The sequence below is a fragment of the Coregonus clupeaformis genome, chromosome 4 (assembly GCF_020615455.1).
Source record: "Coregonus clupeaformis isolate EN_2021a chromosome 4, ASM2061545v1, whole genome shotgun sequence".
Lineage (NCBI taxonomy): Eukaryota > Metazoa > Chordata > Actinopteri > Salmoniformes > Salmonidae > Coregonus > Coregonus clupeaformis.
Genome location: NC_059195.1, coordinates 8,945,014 through 8,970,860, shown reverse-complemented (window position 1 = coordinate 8,970,860; position 25,847 = coordinate 8,945,014). Strand labels below are relative to the sequence as shown.

General features: G+C 45.5%; 1 protein-coding gene across 1 annotated transcript in view; it reads right to left on the bottom strand.

Annotated features, from left to right (window-relative positions):
• LOC121551534 overlaps positions 1 to 25,742 on the bottom strand; it is a 33,885-nt gene extending 8,143 nt beyond the window's left edge. Inside the window, exons 1-3 of the mRNA XM_041864232.2 lie at positions 25,680 to 25,742; positions 19,759 to 19,917; positions 19,524 to 19,691 (exon numbers count right to left, since the gene is read on the bottom strand). Of these exons, the coding sequence (XP_041720166.2) occupies positions 19,524 to 19,691; positions 19,759 to 19,917; positions 25,680 to 25,694 (342 nt within the window). The 5' untranslated portion in view covers positions 25,695 to 25,742. The remainder of the gene's footprint in view (positions 1 to 19,523; positions 19,692 to 19,758; positions 19,918 to 25,679) is intronic.
• Positions 25,743 to 25,847: the final 105 nt, after the last annotated feature.

The window sequence follows — 25,847 nt, the reverse complement described above, 5'->3', positions numbered from 1 at the left end:
AATAAAATCAACTACATATGCACTGAGCTTGTCTGATGCTTTAAGCACACTGTTTGATTAAATAATTAAGACACACAAATAACTCAATAAAGAGCCGGATGGTCACACTGTGTTAAAACAAATGACAGCGGGTGCCTGTGTGACTGGCGCACGCTGTCTCGCTCTCTTCCCTACTGCAGCAAAAAGGCACCACAGCACAGCAAGTGTTTATTGCGCTGTCTGTGCTGAAGCTGCAACATCATTTCAGCCATTTCATTTCTTACTTGTTTCTGACTGAAAAGTTCTGTTACTGAAATCCCTAACTTGTTTACGAAAAGCATGACCTATTCCCTCAACCCTTGCTCTTTTTATGTGAAACATGTAAGTATCGCATGCATGTGACCAATAGGGCCTGACCTATAGCCTATCATAATCACATAAATAAATAGGTTATAACAAACTCCAAACAGAGTAATGTGACAGCAAAATGGATGCGGAGGACGTGAAAAATAAACTCCAAACGGGCAAATGTTTACTGGTTGCTCAGGAAGGAAAGGGGAAGTCAGATCTGTGGAAGACATTTGACTTAGTTGGGAAACTACTGGAGATCAAGAAAAAGGAGGGTATAGGAGCGAGAGCTGCGTGCATATTATGTGTGACAAACAGGTGCTGTTAGATTACAATATACATTTTTTGCCTGTTTGGAATTCTAAGTAATACCAGTCTGTTCTAAAGACAAAAAATTGTAAAGCCTTTATTACAGCATAGCAAAGATTAAAAACAGCCGAATCTGTGAAATTGCTTTATTCTACATTTTGCTGTTGCATGAGGCTTGGTGCTCACGGAATCAGTAGGCTATTAAACAAATACTCAAACAGGCAACAGAAGCAAGATCTGTCTTATATACATTACCAGTCAAAAGTCTTAACGCGCTTGAGGGCAATCAGTTGAGTTGTGACAAGGTAGGGGTGGGTATACAGAAGATGGCCCTATTTGGTAAAAGACCAAGTCCATATTATTGAAAGAACAGCTCAAATAAGCAAAGAGAAACGACAGTCCATCATTACTTTAAGACATGAAGGTCAGTCAATCCGGAAAATGTCAAGAACTTTTAAAGTATCTTCAAGTGCAGTCGCAGAAAACATTAAGCGCTATGATGAAACTGGCTCTCATGAGGACCGCCACAGGAAAGGAAGACCCATAGTTACCGCTGCTGCAGAGGATAAGTTCATTAGAGTTAACTGCACCGCAGATTGCAGCCCAAATAAATGCAGACAAGTAAGTAACAAAGTAACAGACACATCTCAACATCAACTGTTCAGAGGAGACTGCGTGAATCAGGCCTTCATTGTCAAATTGCTGCAAATAAACCAATACTAAAGGACACCAATAATAAGAAGAGACTTGCTTGGGCCAAGAAACACGAGCAATGGACATTAGACCGGTGGAAATCTGTCTTTTGGTCTGATGAGTCCAAATTTGAGATTTTTGGTTCCAACCGCCGTATCTTTGTGAGACGCAGAGTAGGTGAACGGATGATCTCCGCATGTGTGGTTCCCACCATGAAGCATGGAGGAGGAGGTGTGATGGTGTGGGGGTGCTTTGCTGGTGACATTGTCAGTGATTTATTTAGAATTCAAGGCACACTTAACCAGCATGGCTACCACAGCATTCTGCAGCGATACGCCATACCATCTGGTTTGCGCTTAGTGGGACTATCATTTGTTTTTCAACAGGACAATGACCCACAACACACTTCCAGGCTGTGTAAGGGCTATTTGACCAAGGAGAGTGATGGAGTGCTGCATCAACTGACCTGGCCTTCACAATCACCCGACCACAAACCAATTGAGATGGTTTGGGATGAGTTGGACCACAGAGTGAAGGAAAAATAGCCAACAAGTGCTCAGCATAAATGGGAACTCCTTCAAGACTGTTGGAAAAGCATTCCTCATGAAGCTGGTTGAGAGAATGGCAAGAGTGTGCAAAGCTGTCATCAAGGCAAAGGGTGGCTACTTTGAAGAATCTCAAATATAAAATATATTTTGATTTGTTTAACACTTTTTTGGTTACTACATGATTCCATATGTGTTCTTCCATAGTTTTTGATTTTAGATGTTGTTTTTTATTTCACCTTTATTTAACCAGGTAGGCCAGTTGAGAACAAGTTCTCATTTACAACTGCGACCTGGCCAAGTTAAAGCAAAGCAGTGCAGTAAAAACAACAACAACACAGAGTTACACATGGGATAAACAAAACATACAGTCAATAACACAATAGAAAATATATATACAGTGTGTGCAAATGTAGTAAGTTATGGAGGTAAGGCAATAAATACAGTGAGGGGAAAAATGTATTTGATCCCCTGCTGATTTTGTATGTTTGCCCAATGACAAAGACATGATCAGTCTATAATTTTAATGGTAGGTTTATTTGAACAGTGAGAGACAGAATAACAACAAAAAAATCCAGAAAAACGCATGTCAAAAATGTTATAAATTGATTAGCATTTTAATGAGGGAAATAAGTATTTGACCCCTCTGCAAAACATGACTTAGTACTTGGTGGCAAAACCCTTGTTGGCAATCACAGAGGTCAGACGTTTCTTGTAGTTGGCCACCAGGTTTGCACACATCTCAGGAGGGATTTTGTTCCACTCCTCTTTGCAGATCTTCTCCAAGTCATTAAGGTTTCGAGGCTGACGTTTGGCAACTCGAACCTTCAGCTCCCTCCACAGATTTTCTATGGGATTAAGGTCTGGAGACTGGCTAGGCCACTCCAGGACCTTAATGTGCTTCTTCTTGAGCCACTCCTTTGTTGCCTTGGCCGTGTGTTTTGGGTCATTGTCATGCTGGAATACCCATCCACGACCCATTTTCAATGCCCTGGCTGAGGGAAGGAGGTTCTCACCCAAGATTTGACGGTACATGGCTCCGTCCATCGTCCCTTTGATGCGGTGAAGTTGTCCTGTCCCCTTAGCAGAAAAATACCCCCAAAGCATGTTTCCACCTCCATGTTTGACGATGGGGATGGTGTTCTTTAGGTCATAGGCAGCATTCCTCCTCCGCCAAACACGGCGAGTTGAGTTGATGCCAAAGAGCTCAATTTTGGTCTCATCTGACCACAACACTTTCACCCAGTTCTCCTCTGAATCATTCAGATGTTCATTGGCAAACTTCAGACGGGCCTGTATATGTGCTTTCTTGAGCAGGGGGACCTTGCGGGCGCTGCAGGATTTCAGTCCTTCACGGCGTAGTGTGTTACCAATTGTTTTCTTGGTGACTATGGTCCCAGCTGCCTTGAGATCATTGACAAGATCCTCCCGTGTAGTTCTGGGCTGATTCCTCACCATTCTCATGATCATTGCAACTCCACGAGGTGAGATCTTGCATGGAGCCCCAGGCCGAGGGAGATTGACAGTTATTTTGTATTTCTTCCATTTGCGAATAATCGCACCAACTGTTGTCACCTTCTCACCAAGCTGCTTGGCGATGGTTTTGTAGCCAATTCCAGCCTTGTGTAGGTCTACAATCTTGTCCCTGACATCCTTGGAGAGCTCTTTGGTCTTGGTCATGGTGGAGAGTTTGGAATCTGATTGATTGATTGCTTCTGTGGACAGGTGTTTTTTATACAGGTAACAAGCTGAGATTAGGAGCACACTCTTAAAGGGAGTGCTCCTAATCTCAGCTCGTTACTTTATAAAAGACACCTTGGGAGCCAGAAATCTTTCTGATTGAGAGGGGGTCAAATACTTATTTCCCTCATTAAAATGCAAATCAATTTATTACATTTTTGACATGCGTTTTTCTGGATTTTTTTGTTGTTATTCTGTCTCTCACTGTTCAAATAAACCTACCATAAAAATTATAGCCTGATCATTTCTTTGTCAGTGGGCAAACGTACAAAATCAGCAGGGAATCAAATACTTTTTTCCTTCACTGTATATGGGGCTTTGGTGACAAAACGGATGGCACTGTGATAGACTACATCCAATTTGCTGAGTAGAGTGTTGGAGGCTATTTTGTAAATGACATCGCCGAAGTCAAGCTTCGGTAGGATAGTCAGTTTTACGAGGGCATGTTTGGCAGTATGAGTGAAGAAGGCTTTGTTTGCGAAATAGGAAGCCGATTCTAGATTTAACTTTGGATTGGAGATGCTTAATGTGAGTCTGGAAGGAGAGTTTACAGTCTAACCAGACACCTAGGTATTTGTAGTTGTCCACATATTCTAAGTCAGACCCGCCGAGAGTAGTGATTCTAGTCGGGCGGGCGGGCGGGTACAAGCAGCGTTCGATTGAAGAGCATGCATTTAGTTTTACTAGCGTTTAAGAGCAGTTGGAGGCTATGGAAGGAGAGTTGTATGGCATTGAAGCTCGTTTGGAGGTTTGTTAACACAGTGTCCAATGAAGGGCCAGATGTATACAAAATGGTGTCGTCTGCGTAGAGGTGGATCTAAGAGTCACCAGCAGCAAGAGCGACATCATTGATATACACAGAGAATAGAGTAGGCCTGAGAATTGAACTCTGTGGCACCCCCATAGAGACTGCCAGAGGTCCAGACAACAGGCCCTCCAATTTGACACATTGAACTCTATCTGAGAAGTAGTTGGTGAACCAGGCGAGGCAGTCATTTGAGAAACCAAGGCTATTTAAGTCTGCCAATAAGAATGCAGTGATTGATAAAGTATCAGTCAAGTTGCAGCGGAGAGTGCAGAGCTAGTGGCCGGGGCAGGGGTAGCCAGGTGGAAAGCATGGCCAGCTGTAGCAAAAAGCTTATTGAAATTCTTGATTATCGTAGATTTATCGGTGGTGACAGTGTTTCCTAGCCTCAGTGCAGTGGGCAGCTGGGAGGAGGTGCTGTCACGATTGTCGTAGAGAGTAGACCAATGCGCAGCGTTAGTTGCGAACATACTTAACTTTATTATCGTTAATGATAATATATCAACAAAACAATCAACGAAACGTGCAGTCCTACGGTTAACACAGAAACAAACCAAACGGAAACAAGATCCCACAAACACTAAGGGAAACAGACTGTTTAAATATGGCTCCCAATCAGAGACAACCAGCAACAGCTGACACTCGTTGCCTCTGATTGGGAGCCACTCTGGCCAACATAGAAATACCACAACTAGAACTCCCACACAGAACAAAAACACATAGACTCTACACACCCTGGCTCAACATAAAAGAGTCCCTAGAGCCAGGGCGTGACAGTACCCCCCCCCCCCCAAAGGCGCGGACTCCGACCGCGCCAACAGAACACCACAGGGGAGGGACCGGGTGGGCACTCCGCCTTGGCGGTGGATCCGGCTCTGGGCATGATCCCCACTCCCTCTCTAACTCCCCACAGTACCCCTGGTCCGGTCTGGCCCTGCTGGCCGGAGCTGGACTGAACACTGGTGGAGCGGATTGCTCTAGCTCCGACGTGGAGCAGCTGACCGGTACCGGACCAGGCACCGGTGGAGCAGGCACGGGCCGTGCCGGACTGACGACGCACACCACTGGCTTGGTGTGGGGAGAAGGAACAGACCGAGCCGGGCTGACGAAGCGCACCACTGACTTGGTGCGGAGAGCAGGAATGGACCGGGCCGGGCTGGCGACGCGCACCACTGACTTGGTGCGGGGAGCAGGAACAGGCCGGACCGGGCTGGCGACGCGCACCATAGGCTCGGTGCGGGGAGCAGGAACAGGCCGGGCCGGGCTGGCGACGCGCACCATAGGCTTGGTGCGGGGAGCAGGAACAGGCCGGGCCGGGCTGGCGACGCGCACCATAGGCTTGGTGCGGGGAGCAGGAACAGACCGGGCCGGACTGGCGACGCGCACCATCGGCTTGGTGCGGGGAGAAGGAACAGGCCGGACCGGGCTGGCGACGCGCACCATAGGCTCGGTGCGGGGGAGCAGGAACAGGCCGGGCCGGGCTGGCGACGCGCACCATAGGCTTGGTGCGGGGAGCAGGAACAGGCCGGGCCGGGCTGGCGACGCGCACCATAGGCTCGGTGCGGGGAGCAGGAACAGGCTGGGCCGGGCTGACGACACGCACCACAGGCTCGATGCGAGGACCAGGATTAGGCCGGACCATACTGGGGACACACACCACTGGCCCTATGCAGGGATCAGGAACGGGCCGGACCGGACTGGTAACACACCCCAGTACCTCTCGCCGTGCCTCCACACTTTCCCTCTCCTCTGTGACCAGTGGCCCCCTTAACCTGGCGGCCTCCTCTGCACACCCGCTGGACCGCTCCATCGCGGCCTCCTGCTGCCCCGTCGTCCACGGCGTGAGCCCCCCACCCCCCCTAAAAAATTTCTGGGGGTCTCTCCTCCCCGTGGGCCAGGCCTCTATAGTTCTCGCCCAACTCTCGCTCTTCTGCTTCCAACTCCAGCCATTCTGCTCTTCACTAGGCTTGACCAAGTCAAGGTTGCCACGGAGATCTGCTAGCGATTCCCCTGGCGATGGCTCCTGGACACGCTGCTTGGTCCAGTTTTGGTGGGATCTTCTGTCACGATCGTCGTAGAGAGTAGACCAATGCGCAGCGTTAGTTGCGAACATACTTAACTTTATTATCGTTAATGATAATATATCAACAAAACAATAAACGAAACGTGCAGTCCTACGGTTAACACAGAAACAAACCAAACGGAAACAAGATCCCACAAACACTAAGGGAAACAGACTGTTTAAATATGGCTCCCAATCAGAGACAACCAGCAACAGCTGACACTCGTTGCCTCTGATTGGGAGCCACTCTGGCCAACATAGAAATACCACAACTAGAACTCCCACACAGAACAAAAACACAGACTCTACACACCCTGGCTCAACATAAAAGAGTCCCTAGAGCCAGGGCGTGACAGGTGCTCTTATTCTCCATGGACTTTACAGTGTCCCAAAACGTTTTGAAGTTAGTGCTACAGGATGCACATTTCTGTTTGAAAAAGCTAGGCTTTGCTTTCCTAACTGATTGTGTATATTTGTTCCTGACTTCCCTGAAAAGTTGCATATCGCTGGGGCTGTTCGATGCTAATGCAGTACGCCACAGGATGTTTTTGTGCTGGTCAAGGGCAGTCAAGTCTGGGGTGAACCAGGGGCTATATCTGTTCTTAGTTCTGAATTTGTTGAATGGGGCATGCTTATTTAAGATGGAGAGGAATGCACTTTTAAAGAACAACCAGGGATCCTCTACTGATGGAATGAGGTCAATATCCATCCAGGATACCCGGGCCAGGTCAATTAGAAAGGCCTGGTCGCTGAAGTGTTTTAGGGAGCGTTTGACAGTGATGAGGGGTGGTCGTTTGACTGCGGATCCATTACGGACGCAGGCAACGAGGCAGTGTCTTCACTATTATTCTACAATGTAGAAAATAGTAAAAATAAAGAAAAACCCTGGAATGAGTAGGTGTGTCCAAAGGTAGGTGTGACCCCTCTGCAAAACATGACTTAGTACTTGGTGGCAAAACCTTTGTTGGCAATCACAGAGGTCAGACATTTCTTGTAGTTGGCCACCAGGTTTGCACACATCTCAGGAGGGATTTTGTCCCACTCCACTTTGCAGATCTTCTCCAAGTCATTAAGGTTTCGAGGCTGACGTTTGGCAACTCAAACCTTCAAGGCTGGGATGGGCTACAGGACAATAGGCAAGCAGCTTGGTGAGAAGGCAACAACTGTTGGCGCAATTATTAGAAAATGGAAGAAGTTCAAGATGACGGTCAATCACCATCGGTCTGGGGCTCCATACACTACCATTCAAAAGTGTGGGGTCACTTAGACATGTCCTTGTTTTCCATGAAAACATACATGAAATGAGTTTGAATAGGAAATATAGCAAAATTAATAGGAAATGTAGTCAATGACAAGGTTAGAAATGATGATTTTATTTGAAATAATAATTGTGTCCTTCAAACTTTGCTTTCGTCAAAGAATCCTCCATTTCACCCCATGCTTCCTGAAGCACCTCCCACAAGTTGGATTGGCTTGATGGGCACTTCTTACGTACCATACGGTCAAGCTGCTCCCACAACAGCTCAATAGGGTTGAGATCCGGTGACTGTGATGGCCACTCCATTATAGACAGAATACCAGCTGACGGCTTCTTCCCTAAATAGTGCTTTGGGTCATTGTCCTGTTGTAGGAGGAAATTGGCTCCAATCAAGTGCCGTCCACAGGGTATGGCATGGCGTTGCAAAATGGAGTGATAGCCTTCCTTCTTCAAGATCCCTTTTACCCTGTACAAATCTCCCACTTTACCACCACCAAAACACCCCCAGACCATCACATTGCCTGCACCATGCTTGACAGATGACATGAAGCACTCCTCCAGCATCTTTTCATTTGGTCTGCGTCTCACAAATGTTCTTCTTTGTGATCCGAACACCTCAAACTTCGATTCGTCTGTCCATAACACTTTTTTCCATTCTTCCTCTGTCCAGTGTCTGTGTTATTTTGCCCATCTTAATATTTTCTTTTTATTGGCCAGTCTGAGATACAGCGTTTTCTTTGCAACTCTGCCTAGAAGGTCAGCATCCCGGAGTCGCCTCTTCACTGTTGACGTTGAGACTGGTGTTTTTGTGGGTACTATTTAATGAAGCTGCCAGTTGAGGACCTGTGAGGCGTCTGTTTCTCAAACTAGACACTCTAATGTATTTGTCCCACTCCTCTTTCTATTCTGGTTAGAGCCAGTTTGCGCTGTTCTGTGAAGGGAGTAGTACACCGCGTTGTATGAGATCTTCAGATTCTTGGCAATTTCTCGCATGGAATAGCCTTCATTTCTCAGAACAAGAATAGACTGACGAGTTTCAGAAGAAAGTTATTTGTTTCTGGCCATTTTGAGCCTGTAATCGAACCCACAATTGCTGATGCTCCAGATACTCAACTAGTTTCAAGAAGGCCAGTTTTATTGCTTCTTTAATCAGCACAACATTTTTCAGCTGTGCTAACATAATTGCAAAGGGGCTTTCTAATGATCAATTAGCCTTTTTAAATGATCTATGTAATGAATACTCGGACAGAGGGGTAAGATCCAATCGCAGAATTGCGATGCTTTAATTGGAGTACAGACAAGGGAATAGCTTAATCGTAGTCGGGCGGGCTGTGGTCAAAACCGGGCCAGGCAGAGACAGGCAGAGGTACCAAGGGAGCGGGCGTAGTCGTAGTCGAGGGCACAGGCACAGGGTCAGAGTATGGTAATCACTGGGATAAACAAGCAGAGGATTAAGCAATTTGGGGAGTCAAACAACAAGGCACAGGTCGGATACACGGGTAATCAAAAACAACAATCTCTCTCTCTCTCGGAACAAAACGCTTAGCAAGTCACAATGGAACAATACCTCGCACCGACTGAACTTCTGAGCACACCTTATATCCTACCCTAATTACAGACAGGTGTGCTCAGAACTCAGGTGAACCAGATCGAGTCTGATGACTCCCCCTCTCTGTAGATCGGGGAAGTGTCAGACTCTGTCTAGACCCAGCCAACCCCCGATCCCTTACAGTATCCCCCTCCCCAGGGCCGGCTCCTGACGGCCTTCTACCTCTACCGGGTGGTCTTCCTCTGGGTCGGGGTCCTGGATGATCTGGGTGTTCAGCGTGGAAAGTGGTCTTGAGAGCGGGATCCAGTATGTCCTTAGCAGGGACCCAGGACCGTTCCTCAGGTCCATATCCCTCCCAGTCCACGAGATATTCGATGCCCCCTCGTCTCCGTCTCGACTCCAGTATCTCGTGGACTGTATAGGTGGTGTCCTGTTCATCCTCCAAAGGTGGTGTAGTAGGTTGTTGAGCGATTGGGGGGTACATCGGGCTATAGTGGACAGGTTTCAACAGAGGGACGTGGAACGTAGGGTTTATCCTGTAGTGTCGGGGAAGTAACAGACGGTAGGTGACAGGGTTAATACGTCTCAGTATCTTAAAAGGCCCGATGTACCTGGGTTGAAGCTTCTTGCAGCTCCGTCGGAACCGCAGGTCCCGGGTAGACAGCCACACTCGTTGCCCGGGTTGATAAGTGGGAGTAGGTCTCCGGCGTCGGTCTTTTGCTGTTGTGATGCCTGACTGAGATGTTGATGGGCCGTCTCCCAGACCTGCGCACTCCGACGGAACCACTCGTCCACCGCCGGTACCATCCCTGATGCGGCATCCCACGGGAACAGGGGTGGTTGATACCCTAGAACACACTGGAAGGGCGTTAGGCGTAGGGAGGTGTGAATGAGTGAGTTCTGAGCATACTCTACCCAAGGAAGGAATCGGCTCCACTCTTGCGGCTGCCGCGAACATTGTTGCCGTAGATATTTCCCAATTTCCTGGTTGAGCCGTTCTGTCTGCCCATTGGCCTGGATGATATCCGGAGGTTAGGCTAACCGAGATGCCCAAGCGTTCGCAGAAGGCCTTCCATACCCGGGATACAAACTGGGGTCCCCGGTCGGAGTCGGTCCAGAACCTGTCGTACATGGGTCACATGTTCACTCAGAGAGTTAGAGTAGATTAGGATGTCATCAATGTACACTATGACAAAGCGATCAATCAAGTCCCTGAAAATGTCATTCATGAATGCCTGGAACACAGAGGGCGCGTTAGTAAGTCCATAGGGCATGACACAATATTCATAATGTCCTCGATGGGTGATGAAGGCGGTCTTCCATTCATCCCCTTCTCTAATGCGCACCAGATTGTACGCACTCCTGAGGTCCAGTTTACTGTAGATGGAGGCCTGCCCCACCTGCTCGAGGGCTGCTGGAATCAAAGGAAGGGGGTAACGATTTTTAATGGTAATATCGTTCAAACCTCGATAGTCTATACAAGGACGCAGTCCGCCATCCTTTTTCTTAACAAAGAAAAAACTGGATGCGGCGGGAGACGTAGATGGGCGAATGGCCCCTTGCTGTAGTGCCTCATCAATATACTTGCTCATTGATTCTCGTTCCGGCTGTGACAAAGGGTAGATTCTTCCGCGAGGAGGTGTAGCCCCGGATAGCAGATCAATTGCACAATCCCAGGCCCGATGCGGTGGTAACATGGTAGCCCTCTCCTTGGAGAACACCTGCGCGTAATCCTGGTACTCTGTAGGAACAACAGTAGACACCGCACCCTGCGCATCCTCCACAGTAGACGTTTTGCAAGGTAAAATGAGGCACTCTGCCCTACATACCTCACTCCAAGCCGTGATATCGCCAGATTTCCAGGAGATGACCGGATCATGGGTAACGAGCCGGGGGTGGCCGAGGACTAGCGGCTCCCGTGGAGCGGAGATGACGAACAGAATGATGTTCTCATGGTGCAGGGAGCCCACTTGTAACTTTATTTCCTCGGTACGGTGCGTAATGAACCCAGTGCCCATGGGCTCACCGTCTAGCGCGTTGACTCGCAGGGGAGGTTGAATTGGGATAAGTTGAACTCCCAATTCCTCAGCGAGACCCACATCCATAAAACTGGCAGCCGCCCCGGAACCAATAAGACCTTCCAATCGGCGCACTCTCTCTCCAACAGATAAGGTAACTGGCACATACATTTGTTTAGATGTGATGTTGAAAACATGAGTCTCACTCACCGGTTGGGCAGTTCCGAGGCGATATTCTGGGGAACGGTTTGGTCGTACCGGACATTGCCGAATGAAATGACCCGACTGACCACAATACAGGCATAGTCCGTCTTGCCGACGTTGTTGTCTCACCGAGCCCTGTAGGGGTGACCGTCCCAGTTGCCTAGGTTCCTCCTCAGATTCTCTCCTCCGCTCTGACGATTGCGTAGGACCAGTGACCGAGGGCTCCCGGACTTTGGATCCCTTGTGTTGCACTATCAGATTATCAATAGAGACGGCGATGTTGATAAACTCATGTAGCGCAGTGATATCTCCCCGACAAGCCAACTCAGTCTGTACTTCTTTGCGCAGCCCTCTTCGGAAAACGGTGAGCAAAGCAGTCTCGCTCCATCCGCTACCGGCTGCTATAGTACGGAACTCTAAAGCGTAGTCGGCTACTGTGCGACGGCCCTGCTGAAGTTCGCATAGTTGGTCTCCCACGCTACGCCCAGATACTGGGTGGTCGAACACCTCTTGGAACAGTCTCTTAAACTGAACTTCCGCATTCAATACCTCGCACCGACTGAACTTCTGAGCACACCTTATATCCTACCCTAATTACAGACAGGTGTGCTCAGAACTCAGGTGAACCAGATCGAGTCTGATAACTCCCCCTCTCTGTAGATCGGGGAAGTGTCAGACTCTGTCTAGACCCAGCCAACCCCCGATCCCTTACAATCTACATGGATTAGCAAACACAACGTGCCATTGGAACACAGGACTGATGGTTGCTGATAATGGGCCTCTGTACGCCTATGTAGATATTCCATTACAAATCAGCCGATTCCAGCTACAATAGCCATTTACAACATTAACAATGTCTACACTGTATTTCTGATCAATTTGATGTTATTTCAATGGACCAAAAAATAGCTTTTATTTCGAAAACAAGTGACGCAAAACGTTTGAACGGTAGTGTGTATATATATATATATACAGTGGGGAGAACAAGTATTTGATACACTGCCGATTTTGCAGGTTTTCCTACATACTAAGCATGTAGAGGTCTGTAATTTTTATCATAGGTACACTTCAACTGTGAGAGACGGAATCTAAAACAGAAATCCAGAAAATCACATTGTATGATTTTTAAGTAATTAATTTGCATTTTATTGCATGACATAAGTATTTGATCACCTACCAACCAGTAAGAATTCCGGCTCTCACAGACCTGTTAGTTTTTCTTTAAGAAGCCCTCCTGTTCTCCACTCATTACCTGTATAAACTGCACCTGTTTGAACTCGTTACCTGTATAAAAGACACCTGTCCACACACTCAATCAAACAGACTCCAAGCTCTCCACAATGGCCAAGACCAGAGAGCTGTGTAAGGACATCAGGGATAAAATTGTAGACCTGCACAAGGCTGGGATGGGCTACAGGACAATAGGCAAGCAGCTTGGTGAGAAGGCAACAACTGTTGGCGCAATTATTAGAAAATGGAAGAAGTTCAAGATGACGGTCAATCACCCTCGGTCTGGGGCTCCATGCAAGATCTCACCTCGTGGGGCATCAATGATCATGAGGAAGGTGAGGGATCAGCCCAGAACTACACGGCAGGACCTGGTCAATGACCTGAAGAGAGCTGGGACCACAGTCTCAAAGAAAACCATTAGTAACACACTATGCCGTCATGGCTTAAAATCCTGCAGCGCACGCAATGTCCCCCTGCTCAAGCCAGCGCATGTCCAGGCCCGTCTGAAGTTTGCCAATGACCATCTGGATGATCCAGAGGAGGAATGGGAGAAGGTCATGTGGTCTGATGAGACAAAAATATAGCTTTTTGGTCTAAACTCCACTCGCCGTGTTTGGAGGAAGAAGAAGGATGAGTACAACCCCAAGAACACCATCCCAACCATGAAGCATGGAGGTGGAAACATCATTCTTTGGGGATGCTTTTCTGCAAAGGGGACAGGACGACTGCACCGTATTGAGGGGAGGATGGATGGGGCCATGTATCGCGAGATCTTGGCCAACAACCTCCTTCCCTCAGTAAGAGCATTGAAGATGGGTCGTGGCTGGGTCTTCCAGCATGACAACGACCCGAAACACACAGCCAGGGCAACTAAGGAGTGGCTCCGTAAGAAGCATCTCAAGGTCCTGGAGTGGCCTAGCCAGTCTCCAGAGCTGAAGCCAATAGAAAATCTTTGGAGGGAGCTGAAAGTCCGTATTGCCCAGCGACAGCCCCGAAACCTGAAGGATCTGGAGAAGGTCTGTATGGAGGAGTGGGCCAAAAACCCTGCTGCAGTGTGTGCAAACCTGGTCAAGACCTACAGGAAACGTATGATCTCTGTAATTGCAAACAAAGGTTTCTGTACCAAATATTAAGTTCTGCTTTTCTGATGTCTCAAATACTTATGTCATGCAATAAAATGCAAATTAATTACTTAAAAATCATACAATGTGATTTTCTGGATTTTTGTTTTAGATTCCGTCTCTCACAGTTGAAGTGTACCTATGATAAAAATTACAGACCTCTACATGCTTTGTAAGTAGGAAAACCTGCAAAATCGGCAGTGTATCAAATACTTGTTCTCCCCACAGTATATATACAGTTGAAGTCGGAAGTTTACATACACCTTAGCCAAATACATTTAAACTCAGTTTTTCACAATTCTTGACATTTAATCCTAGTAAAAATTCCCTGTCTTAGGTCAGTTAGGATCACCACTTTATTTTAAGAATGTGAAATGTCAGAATAATAGTAGAGAGAATTATTTCTTTCAGCTTTTATTTCTTTCATCACATTCCCAGTGGGTCAGAAGTTTACATACACTCAATTAGTATTTGGTAGCATTGCCTTTACATTTTGTAACTTGGGTCAAACATTTCGGGTAGCCTTCCACAAGCTTCCCACAATAAGTTGGGTGAATTTTGGCCCATTCCTCCTGACAGAGCTGGTGGAACTGAGTCAGGTTTGTAGGCCTCATCCTCGCACACACTTTTTCAGTTCTGCCCACACATTTTCTATAGGATTGAGGTCAGGGCTTTGTGATGGCCACTCCAATACCTTGACTTTGTTGTCCTTAAGCCATTTTGCCACAACTTTGGAAGTATGCTTGGGGTCGTTGTCCATTTGGAAGACCCATTTGCGACCAAGCTTTAACTTCCTGACTGATGTCTTGAGATGTTGCTTCAAAATATCCACATAATTTATCTTCCTCATGATGCCATCTATTTTGTGAAGTGCACCAGTCCCTCCTGCAGCAATGCACCCCCACACCATGATGCTGCCACCCCCGTGCTTCACGGTTGGGATGGTGTTCTTCGGCTTGCAAGCTCCCCCTTTTTCATCCAAACATAACGATGGTCATTATGACCAAACAGTTTATTTTTGTTTCATCAGACCAGAGGACATTTCTCCAAAAAGGACGATCTTTGTCCCCATGTGCAGTTGCAAACCGTAGTCTGGCTTTTTTATGGCGGTTTTGGAGCAGTGGCTTCTTCCTTGCTGAGTGGCCTTTCAGGTTATGTCGATATAGGACTTGTTTTACTGTGGATATAAATACTTTTGTACCTGTTTCCTCCAGCATCTTCACAAGGTCCTTTGCTGTGGTTCTGGGATTGATTTGCACTTTTCGCATCCAAAGTACGTTCATCTCTAGGAGACAGAACGCATCTCCTTCCTGAGCGGTATGACGGCTGCGTGGTCCCATGGTGTTTATACTTGCGTACTATTGTTTGTACAGATGAACGTGGTACCTTCAGGCGTTTGGAAATTGCTCCCAAGGATGAAGCAGACTTGTGGAGGTCTACCATTTTTTTTCTGAGGTCATGGCTGATTTCTTTTGATTTTCCCATGATGTCAAGCAAAGCGGCACTGAGTTTGAAGGTAGGCCTTGAAATACATACACAGGTACACCTCCAATTGACTCAAATTATGTCAATTAGCCTATCAGAAGCTTCTAAAGCCATGACATTTTCTGGAATTTTCCAAGCTGTTTAAAGGCACAGTCAACTTAGTGTATGTAAACTTCTGACCCACTGGAATTGTGATACAGTGAATTGTAAGTGAAATAATCTGTCTGTAAACAATTGTTGGAAAAATTACTTGTGTCATGCACAAAGTAGATGTCCAAACCGACTTGCCAACAATATATATTTTGTTAAAAAGAAATTTGTGGAGTTGTTGAAAAACGAGTTTTAATGACTCCAACCTAGGTATATGTAAACTTCCGACTTCAACTGTATATATGCCTGGCTTTATAAATCATCCATATATATATATATATATATATATATAAAGCCAGGCACATTTATCAATTAGGCTATTGACCTAATTAAGTTGGGTTTTCCTCCCTCCTCAATTTTCTTAGACAATTAGGCTAAGGCAAGGGCTGTTTCTTCATCTCTGCTGCTGCTGCCTCTGCCGCATTGTTCTCAATCCCAATATGCTGGTTAACTTTGCTATTATGCACATAGCAACATAGGGAAAGGCACCAATTCTATGGCTCACTGAAGATTATGTTTCAGAACCAAATCACATTTTATTTGTCACATACACGTGTTTAGCAGATGTTATTGCGGGTGTTGCGAAATGCTTGTGCTTCTAGCTCCGACAGTGCAGTAATATATAACAATTTCGCAACATATACCTCATACACACAAATCTAAGTAGGGAATGGAATTCAAGAATATATACATATATGGACAAGCAATGACAGAGCGGCATGGACTAAGATACAGTCGAATATTATAGAATACAGTATATACATATGAAATGAGTAATGCAAGATATGTAAACATTATTAAAGTGACTAGTGTTCCATTTCTTAAAGTGGCCAGTGATTTCAATAGGCAGCAGCAGCCTCCAATGTGCTAGTGATGACTATTTAAGAGTCTGATGGCCTTGAGATAGAAGCTGTTTTTCATTCTCTCGGTCCCAGCTTTGATGCACCTGTACTGACCTCGCCTTCTGGATGATAGCGGGGTGAACAGGCAGTGGCTCGGGTGGTTGATGTCCTTGATGATCGTTTTGGCCTTCCTGTGACATCGGGTGCTGTAGGTGTCCTGGAGGGCGGGTAGTTTGCCCCCGATAATGCGTTCAGCAGACCGCACCACCCTCTGGAGAGCCCTGCGGTTGCGGGCGGTGCAGTTGCCGTACCAGGCGGTGATACAGCCCAACAGGATGCTCTCAATTGTGCATCTGTAAAAGATTGTGAGGGTTTTAGGTGCCAAGCCAAATTTATTCAGCCTCCTGAGGTTGAAGAGGCTCTGTTGAGCCTTCTTCACCACACTGTCTGCGTGGTTGGACCATTTCAGTTTGTCAGTGATGTGTACGCCAAGGAACTTGAAGCTTTCCACCTTCTCAACTGCGGTCCCGTTGATGTGGATAGGGTGATGCACCCTCTGCTGTTTCCTGAAGTCCACGATCATCTCCTTTGTTTTGTTGACGTTGAGTGAGATGTTGTTTCCTACCTTCACCACCTGGGGGCGGCCCGTCAGGAAGTCCAGGACCCAGTTGCACAGGGCGGGGTTCAGACCCAGGGCCTCGAGCTTAATGATGAGCTTGGAGGGTACTACGGTGTTGAATGCTGAGCTATAGTCAATGAACAGCATTCTTACATAGGTATTCCTCTTGTCCAGATGGGATAGGGCAGTGTGCAGTGTGATGGCGATTGCATCGTCTGTGGATCTATTGAGGCGGTAAGCAGATTGAAGTGGGTCTAGGGTGACATGTAAGGTAGAGGTGATATGATCCTTGACTAGTCTCTCAAAGCACTTCATGATGACAGAGGTGAGTGATACGGGGCGATAGTTATTTAGTTCAGTTACCTTTGCTTTCTTGGGTACAGGAACAATGGTGGCCATCTTGAAGCATGTGGGGACAGCAGACTGGGAAAGGGAGAGATTGAATATGTCCGTAAACAAACCAGCCAGCTGGTCTGCGCATGCTCTGAGGATGCGGCTAGGGATGTCGTCTGGGCCGGCAGCCTTGCGGGGGTTAACATGCTTAAATGTCTTACTCACGTCAGCCACGGAGAAGGAGAGGCCACAGTCCTTGGTAGTGGGCCTCGTCGGTGGCACTATGTTATCCTCAAAGCGGTCGATGAATGTGTTTAGCTTGTCTGGAAGCGAGACGTTGGTGTCGGCGACGTGGCTGGTTTTCCTTTTGTAGTCCGTGATCGTCTGTAGACCCTGCCACATACGTCTCGTGTCTGAGCCGTTGAATTGTGACTCCACTTTGTCTCTATACTGATGTTTTGCCAGTTTAATTGCCTTGCGGAGTGAGTAGCTACACTGTTTGTATTCTGCCATATTCCCAGTCACCTTGCCATGGTTAAATGCGGTGGTTCGCGCTTTCAGTTTTGCGCGAATTGCTGCCATCTATCCACGGTTTCTGGTTAGGGTAGGTTTTAATAGTCACAGTGGGCACAACATCACCTATACACTTCCTGATAAACACCGTTTCAGTGTATTCGTCTAAATTATTTTCGCAAGCTACCCGGAACATATCCCAGTCCGCGTGATTAAAACAATCTTGAAGCGTGGATTCCAATTGGTCAGACCAGCGTTGAATAGTCCTTAGCACGGGTACTTCCTGTTTGAGTTTCTGCCTATAGGAAGGGAGGAGCAAAATGGAGTCGTGGTCAGATTTGCCGAAAGGAGGGCAGGGGAGGGCCTTATAACCATCCCGGAAGTTCGAATAGCAATGGTCGAGGATTTTAGCAGCTCGAGTACAACAGTCGATATGTTGATAGAACTTCGGCAGCCTAGTCCTCAAATTTGCTTTGTTAAAATCCCCGGCTACAACAAATGCAGCCTCAGGATATGTGGTTTCCAGTTTGTATAAAGTCCAGTGAAGTTCTTTGAGGGCCGTCGTGGTATCGGCTTGAGGGGGGATATACACGGCCGGGACTACAACCGAAGAAAATTCTCTTGGGAGATAATATGGTCTGCATTTGATTGTGAGGTATTCTAGGTCGGGTGAACCATAGGACTTGAGTTCCTGTATGTTACTACAATTACACCATGAGTCGTTAATCATGAAACACACACCTCCGCCCTTCTGCTTCCCGGAGAGATATTTATTTATGTCTGCGCGATGAACTGAGAACCCATCTGGCTGGACCGATTTCGACAGAATATCACCAGAGAGCCATGTTTCCGTGAAACAAAGTATGTTACAGGCCTTGATGTCTCTCTGGAAAGAAATCTTTGCCCTGAGCTCGTCAACCTTGTTATCCAAAGACTGAACATTAGCGAGTAGTATACTTGGAAGCAGTTGGTGGTGTGCGCACCTCCTAAGTCGAACCAGCAGGCCGCTCCGCCGGCGATGATTTGGGTCAGCCGCTGGAATCAGTTAAATTGCCCTGGGGAGAGCAAACAAAGGATCTGCTTCGGGAAAGTCGTATTCCTGGTTGTAATGCTGGTGAGTTACCGCCACTCTGATATCCAATCGTTTTTCCCAGCTGTATGTAATGATACAAAACACTTCTGAACTAATAATGTAAAAAAATAATACATAAAAAAACAAAATACCGCAAAGTTTCCTAAGAGCTAGTCGTGAGTCGTCTTCGTCGGCTCAAACATCAACCACGACCGTATCCAACACGGGAGAAAGCGCATTTCTTATAAAATAACATTAGATATATTAGTGTTGCACCATTATTTTTACATAATAAAACCATATACAATTTAATGTCTTAGCGTGATGGACTGTGCCATCCCTGTGGGCTCCGCAATGTATTAGTCCACAGAGACAGGCGCGAATCAGACAGGTGTCCATGTGCACCATGAAGAAAATAACTTTTGCGACTGCTTGACTAAAGAAATCTCAGTCGACCAACAGCCTATCGACCAAACAATTGACCAGTCGACCAAATGGGGTCAGCCCTAGATCGATGATTTACTATTAGGAGATAAAAGTGTATTGTATGGGCAATTTACCTTCCTTAGAACAACATGTTGTAGGGGCAGGGTGTAGACATGAAAGATATCACAAATATCCAGATCTCTGCTCAATCTATTCCCTCACCTTGACTTTATTTCTCTTCACGGCATCCTGCTCCATCTGAGGCAGGGGATCCTTCTTCACCTCTTCCTCATCTTCATCATTCTGATTATCAACGAAATCTCTCTCAGCTGCATCAGTATCAGTGCTCCGGTCAACTGTTGACCTGTTGGCACTGGTCCTCTTCTTGGTCTAAAAAGACAATATAGTCAATGACATACTGTATGTATCCACATCTCTGCTCAATCTATTCTCTCACCTTGACTTTTCTCCTCATCACAGCCTCCTGCTCGATCTGAGGCAGGGGATCCTTCACTTCACTATCTTCTGGATAGTTTAAACCCAGGATATCATTCTTCATTTTCTGGACTTGATCTTCAAAACTTTGATGATCATTTGGATCATCTTTGTTTAAACTCTGATTGGAACAAATCAGGCCATTCTTTGAATGCTCATGGATAATGTGTGGCACAAAAGAGACAAACACAACTAGGTTGTACATTTCAACACCCTTGCACACAAACAGTATTCTACAGACAACACCAAGCCTACATTTAGCCTACTACTAATGATAACTACTTTTACTTTGGATCTGGTCACTTACTCTTATCATTCTGCAATTTAAGATAAAGTTGTTGTGAGATTTATGAAAACATCAAATCTTCACATGTACTTTCACAACAGCTAGCCTATAAAGATTTGTTAAACTATTGAACTGGATAAACTAATAGGGCTCACTTTTGCAAGAACAAGAATATAAATAATTCACACCTTCTATGAAGTCCATAATGCATTATAAACACACTAGGCCCTTGAAACTTAACTCTGGACCTCGAAGCCAGTTCCACTGCATTTTTTCATTGTTCCCCTCTAATCAGGGACTGATTTAGACCTGGGATACCAGGTGTGTGCAATTAATTATCAGGTAGAACAGAAAACCAGGAGGCTCCGGACCTCGTAGGGTAAGAGTTGAGTACCCCTGCACTAGGCTATAACTAAGCAATAAGGCCAGAGGGAGTGTGGTATATAGCCAATATACCACAGCTAAGGGCTGTTCTTATGCACGACACAACGCAGAGTTATTATAAACTGGTTACCAATGTAATTAGAAGAGTAAAAATAAATGTTTTGTCATACCCGTGGTATACCACAGCCTTCAGCCAATCAGCATTCAGGGCTCGAACCACCCAGTTTATAATGGCCCATATACTACGGCTAAGGGCTGTTCTTAGGCAAAATCGACGGGGCTGCAGTGGAGCGGGTCGAGAGCTTTAAGTTCCTTGGTGTCCAAATCACTAAGGACTTAAAATGGTCCACACGAACAGTCGTGAAGAAGGCGCGACAGCACCTCTTCCCCCTCAGGAGGTTGAAAAGGTTTGGCATGGGTAGGGCTGTTACGGTGACCGTATTACCGCCACACTGGCGGTCACGAGTCATGACGGCAGTCAAATTCCACGTCACAGTTTAGTCACGGTAATTAGCCAAGCTCCAAGCTCTGATGCTGCTGATGGTCATTAGTAGCCTACCAAACTTGCTAAATGCCTGGTACTCAGCACTCTATTGTCCCTCTAATCACTCTGACGTCAATGCAAATGTAATTGAAAATCTAATCAAACACTTCATGAGAGCCCATGAGCTCATGTTGCCAACATTTCTATAGGCTATGCAATTGAGTGAGAAAACAGAGTGATGGCCTCCTATATTTATATCTAAACTTTCCTAATATTAAGCACATTGCTTCTCTTTAAAACAGGAGTATAGCCTACCTGGCTGGCATGAAAATGAACCAAGGGAGAAGCGTCCTCCATTCGCTATTTAAATGCATAGATGACATGTATTTTTTCCCCCTGCCCCTGTTTCGAGACAGGTGCATGATAATTGTCCATTCTAAATCTAAAAAAATGTCACACTTATATTATTTTGTATATGTAAAGATGAAATCAAGAATAGTCTGATGGGTGACAATACTAGCCTATCGCTTGTGAATGATATATTATCACTTGCTCATGCAACTTTTTTCAAATCATAGTCGCACACCTCATGTAGCCTAGCCCATAGGCCTATATGTTTTGATAAGGTTTGTATCACAACTAAAGTGGCCAAATAACTTCTTAAAATTAAGCACATTAATCCACTTTACAACGGGTGTAAAGTCTAACTGGCATACAGTGCATTCGGAAAGTATTCAGACCCCTTGACTTTTTCCACATTCTGTTACGTTACTGCCTTATTCTAAAATGGATTAAATAGTTTTTTCCCCCTCATCAATCTACACACAATACCCCATAATGACAAAGCGAAAACTATTTTTTATCAATTTTAGCAAATTTATTAAAAATAAAAAACTGAAATATTACATTTACGTAAGTATTCAGACCCTTTACTCAGTACTTTGTTGAAGCACCTTTGGCAGCGATTACAGCGTCACTGCACAGCTATTTTCAGGTTTCTCCAGAGATGTTAGATCGGGTTCAAGTCCGGGCTCTGGCTGGGCCACTGAAGGACATTCAGAGACTTGTCCCGAAGCCACTCCTGCGTTGTCTTGGCTGTGTGTTTAGGGTCATTGTCCTGTTGGAAGGTGAACCTTCGCCCCAGTCTGAGGTCCTGAGCGCTCTGTAGCAGGTTTAAATCAAGGATCTCTCTGTACTTCGCTCCGTTCATCTTTCCCCCGATCCTGACTAGTCTCCCAGTCCCTGCCGCTGAAAATCATCCCCACAGCATGATGCTGTCACCACCATGCTTCACCGTAGGGATGGTGCCAGGTTTCCTCCAGACGTAAAGCTTGGCATTGAGGCCAAAGAGTTCAATCTTGGTTTCATCAGACCAGAGAATCTTGTTTCTCATGGTCTGAGAAGCCTTTAGGTGCCTTTTGGCAAACTCCAAGTGGGCTGTCATGTGCCTTTTACTGAGGAGTGGCTTCCGTCTGTCCACTACCATTAAGGCCTGATTGTTGGAGTGCTGCAGAGATGGTTGTCCTTCTGGAAGGTTCGCCCATCTCCACAGAGGAACTCTGGAGCTCTGTCAGAGTGACCATCTGGTTCTTGGTCACCTCCCTGACCAAGGCGCTTCTTCCCCGATTGCTCAGTTTGGCCGGGAAGCCAGCTCTAGGAAGAGTCTTGGTGGTTCCAAACTTCTTCCATTTAAGAATAATGGAGGCCACTGTGTTCTTGGGGACCTTCAGTGCTGCAGAATTTTTTTGGTACCCTTCCGTATACAGTGGGGGGAAAAAGTATTTAGTCAGCCACCAATTGTGCAAGTTCTCCCACTTAAAAAGATGAGAGAGGCCTGTAATTTTCATCATAGGTACACATCAACTATGACAGACAAAATGAGAGAAAAAAAATCCAGAAAATCACATTGTAGGATTTTTTATGAATTTATTTGCAAATTATGGTGGAAAATAAGTATTTGGTCACCTACAAACAAGCAAGATTTCTGGCTCTCACAGACCTGTAACTTCTTCTTTAAGAGGCTCCTCTGTCCTCCACTGTATCTGTGCCTCGACACAATCCTGTCTCGGAGCTCTACAGACAATTCCTTCGACCTCATGGCTTGGTTTTTGCTCTGACATGCACTGTCAACTGTGGGACCTTATATAGACGTGTGTTCCTTTCCAAATCATGTCCAATCAATTGAATTTACCACAGGTGGACTCCAATCAAGTAATAGAACATCTCACAGATGATCAATGGAAACAGGATGCACCTGAGCTCAATTATCGAGTCTCATAGCAAAGGGTCTGTAAATAAGGTATTTCAGTTTTTTCTTCGTAATAAATTTGCTAACATTTCTAAAAACCTGTTTTCGCTTTTTCATTATGGGGTATTGTGTGTAGATTGCCAAAAAAAAATGGAATCAATTTTAGAATAAGGCTGTAACGTAACAAACTTTCGAATACACTGTACAAGTTTCAAGTTTAGGGAAGATAATTTTCACCATAAAAAATGAACCTTTATAATGAAAGCATTACATGCATAATTGCATTTGCGGTCACTTTTCATAATGTTGTTTTCCAGCTAATTGATTGCATTTTGGAACATTTGCACTCATAGCCTACTGCTGTGTGTGCATTGCTGCGCTTATAATGTGAAGAAATAGCCTAATAGTTTATCATAATTTTAAGCTAAACGTTCTGATCTGTTGCGTCAGCCTCATTGCTTAAAAAAGTTTTTGGATGCTAACGGTTTTATAAATTTTGGGATCTATCACATCCCACAACTGTCCCAGACTATGTTTGGAATATTTAGATCTTGCACAGAATAGAATAGGTCAACTTTTGTACTATGGGGATAGTAGATTGACATAGGCTAGTGCTTTTGCTGTTCGTTAGGCCTACTCATTTTGTTGGCTGACGAAAAGTAAATGTGGACAGAATTGGATATTGGATGCACACAGTTGCGGCCCCGATGTGTCTGTCTTCACTTGTAGCCTGTGAGAAAGACCTGATCATATGACGGGCATTGGCTAATGAGAATTGAGCTATCTGAGAGAGCCATGTGAGTGAGAGGTGCTTCGGAGCCAGGAAAAGGGAATTATTATTATTATATTCAGCCCAAGGGCACAATGGCCACTGGCTGCAAAAGGCATGGATTTTTTTAGGGGGCATTACAGCCACACAAAGGGGATGCTGCCGGGAAATTCGAGGCATTATCAAGTGCTTGTCAAATTGTGAATGAGACTGATTAAGTGTGCGCAGCCTGAGCAACAAAAAAAAGCAGAGCTCATGCAACTTTTTTAAAATCATCATTAGTCGCATCATGCAGCCTTAGAATGTATTCAAAATCAAAACTTATAGCCCAACGTTTGTATCACAACTAAAGTTGCATAAATAACTCTAAATTAAGCATAATCGGAGAACCTGCTTATTTGTTAACCGCTCAACACAGAATAGCCGCATGTGCGCACTCCCTCAAATCATTTGGAGAAAATATATTGTTCAATTGTATTCTTCATACTATAATATCATATACAATAATGCCACGGATTTCTAAGCAAATCTTGTCTGCTAAATGAACTAGTGTAGCCCACAGCCATATGGCATAGCCAGATCAGGGTCTAACATAAAGACAAGTCAGAGTATGCTATTCTGTTCTTCTGAAATAGACTACATTTTCTTCATATAATGTTTCTTTAGACTTTTCTAAAATAAATAATGGATTTATTGTGATGGTGTAGGCTATATTACATGGATTTATATGACTTTTTAAAATGTAGATGTTCCAAAGGTCTGCATCAGTGGGTTTTAGGCTATGTGTGGAAGCCAGGAGATGGGTGTAAGTCGCTCTGGATAAGAGCGTCTGCTAAATGACAAACAAACAAAAAATGCTAAATGTGTTTATGTTAAGTGAGACCGTCAGTTATTTGTTTGACAATCACCAGCTGACAAAATTTCATGACCACCACGGCCCTAGGCATGGGCCCTCAAATCCTCAAAACGTTTTACAGCTGTAACATTAGGAGCATTTTGACTGGCTGCATCACTGCTTGGTATGGCAATAGCACCTCCCTCAACCGCATGGCGCTACAGAGTGTGGTGCGGACAGCCCAGTAAATCACAGATGCTGAGCTCCCTGCCATCCAGGACCTCTATATCAGGCGGTGTGAAAGGAAGGCCTGGAAAATCGTTAAAAACTACAGCCACCCAAACCATAGACTGTTCTGTCTGCTTCCGCACATCAAGCGGTACCGGTGCATCAAGTCTGACACCAACAGGCTCCTGAACAGCTTCTATCCCCAAGCCATAAAACTGCTAAATAGCTAACTAAATAGCTAACAAAACGGCTACACAGACTATCTGAGTTGACAGTTGTCATATCAAGATTCGTAATTAATGCGTTATGGAGTCGCCTATTATTATAATAACTTAGGTCAAATTATGATAATTAGCCTACTGCTGTTATTTTTGCAAGGATCATTTTATTTATAGCAAGTCCCATAGATAGTTTATTATAATGCATACTTTTATTTTACAATATTCATAATAATTATAATATTAGCGGCACCCCACCCCTACATTAACGTTAGCCCACACCGCCACCCAGCTGCCACTACTTGCGGCACCCCTAGCGGTATGTCCTGTATACCCTGTGGTTCCTGCCGCAGCATTTTAAAAAAAGACTGCAGTGGTCCTGGTCCCAGCACCACTGCATAGGGTTTCTCTGTTAGCAATTATAGGCCTACCTTATTATCCTCCATGGTCAAAGTCTATGGCTGGAGCGCATGTACCCATCATGTGCAACTTTACCATGTGATTACCAAAGAGATAAGATACCGCATTTTATACGGTAACTCAGCAAACGTCATAATGTGAGTGAACTTTTACGTAATAAAACAACTTCAGGGATGATC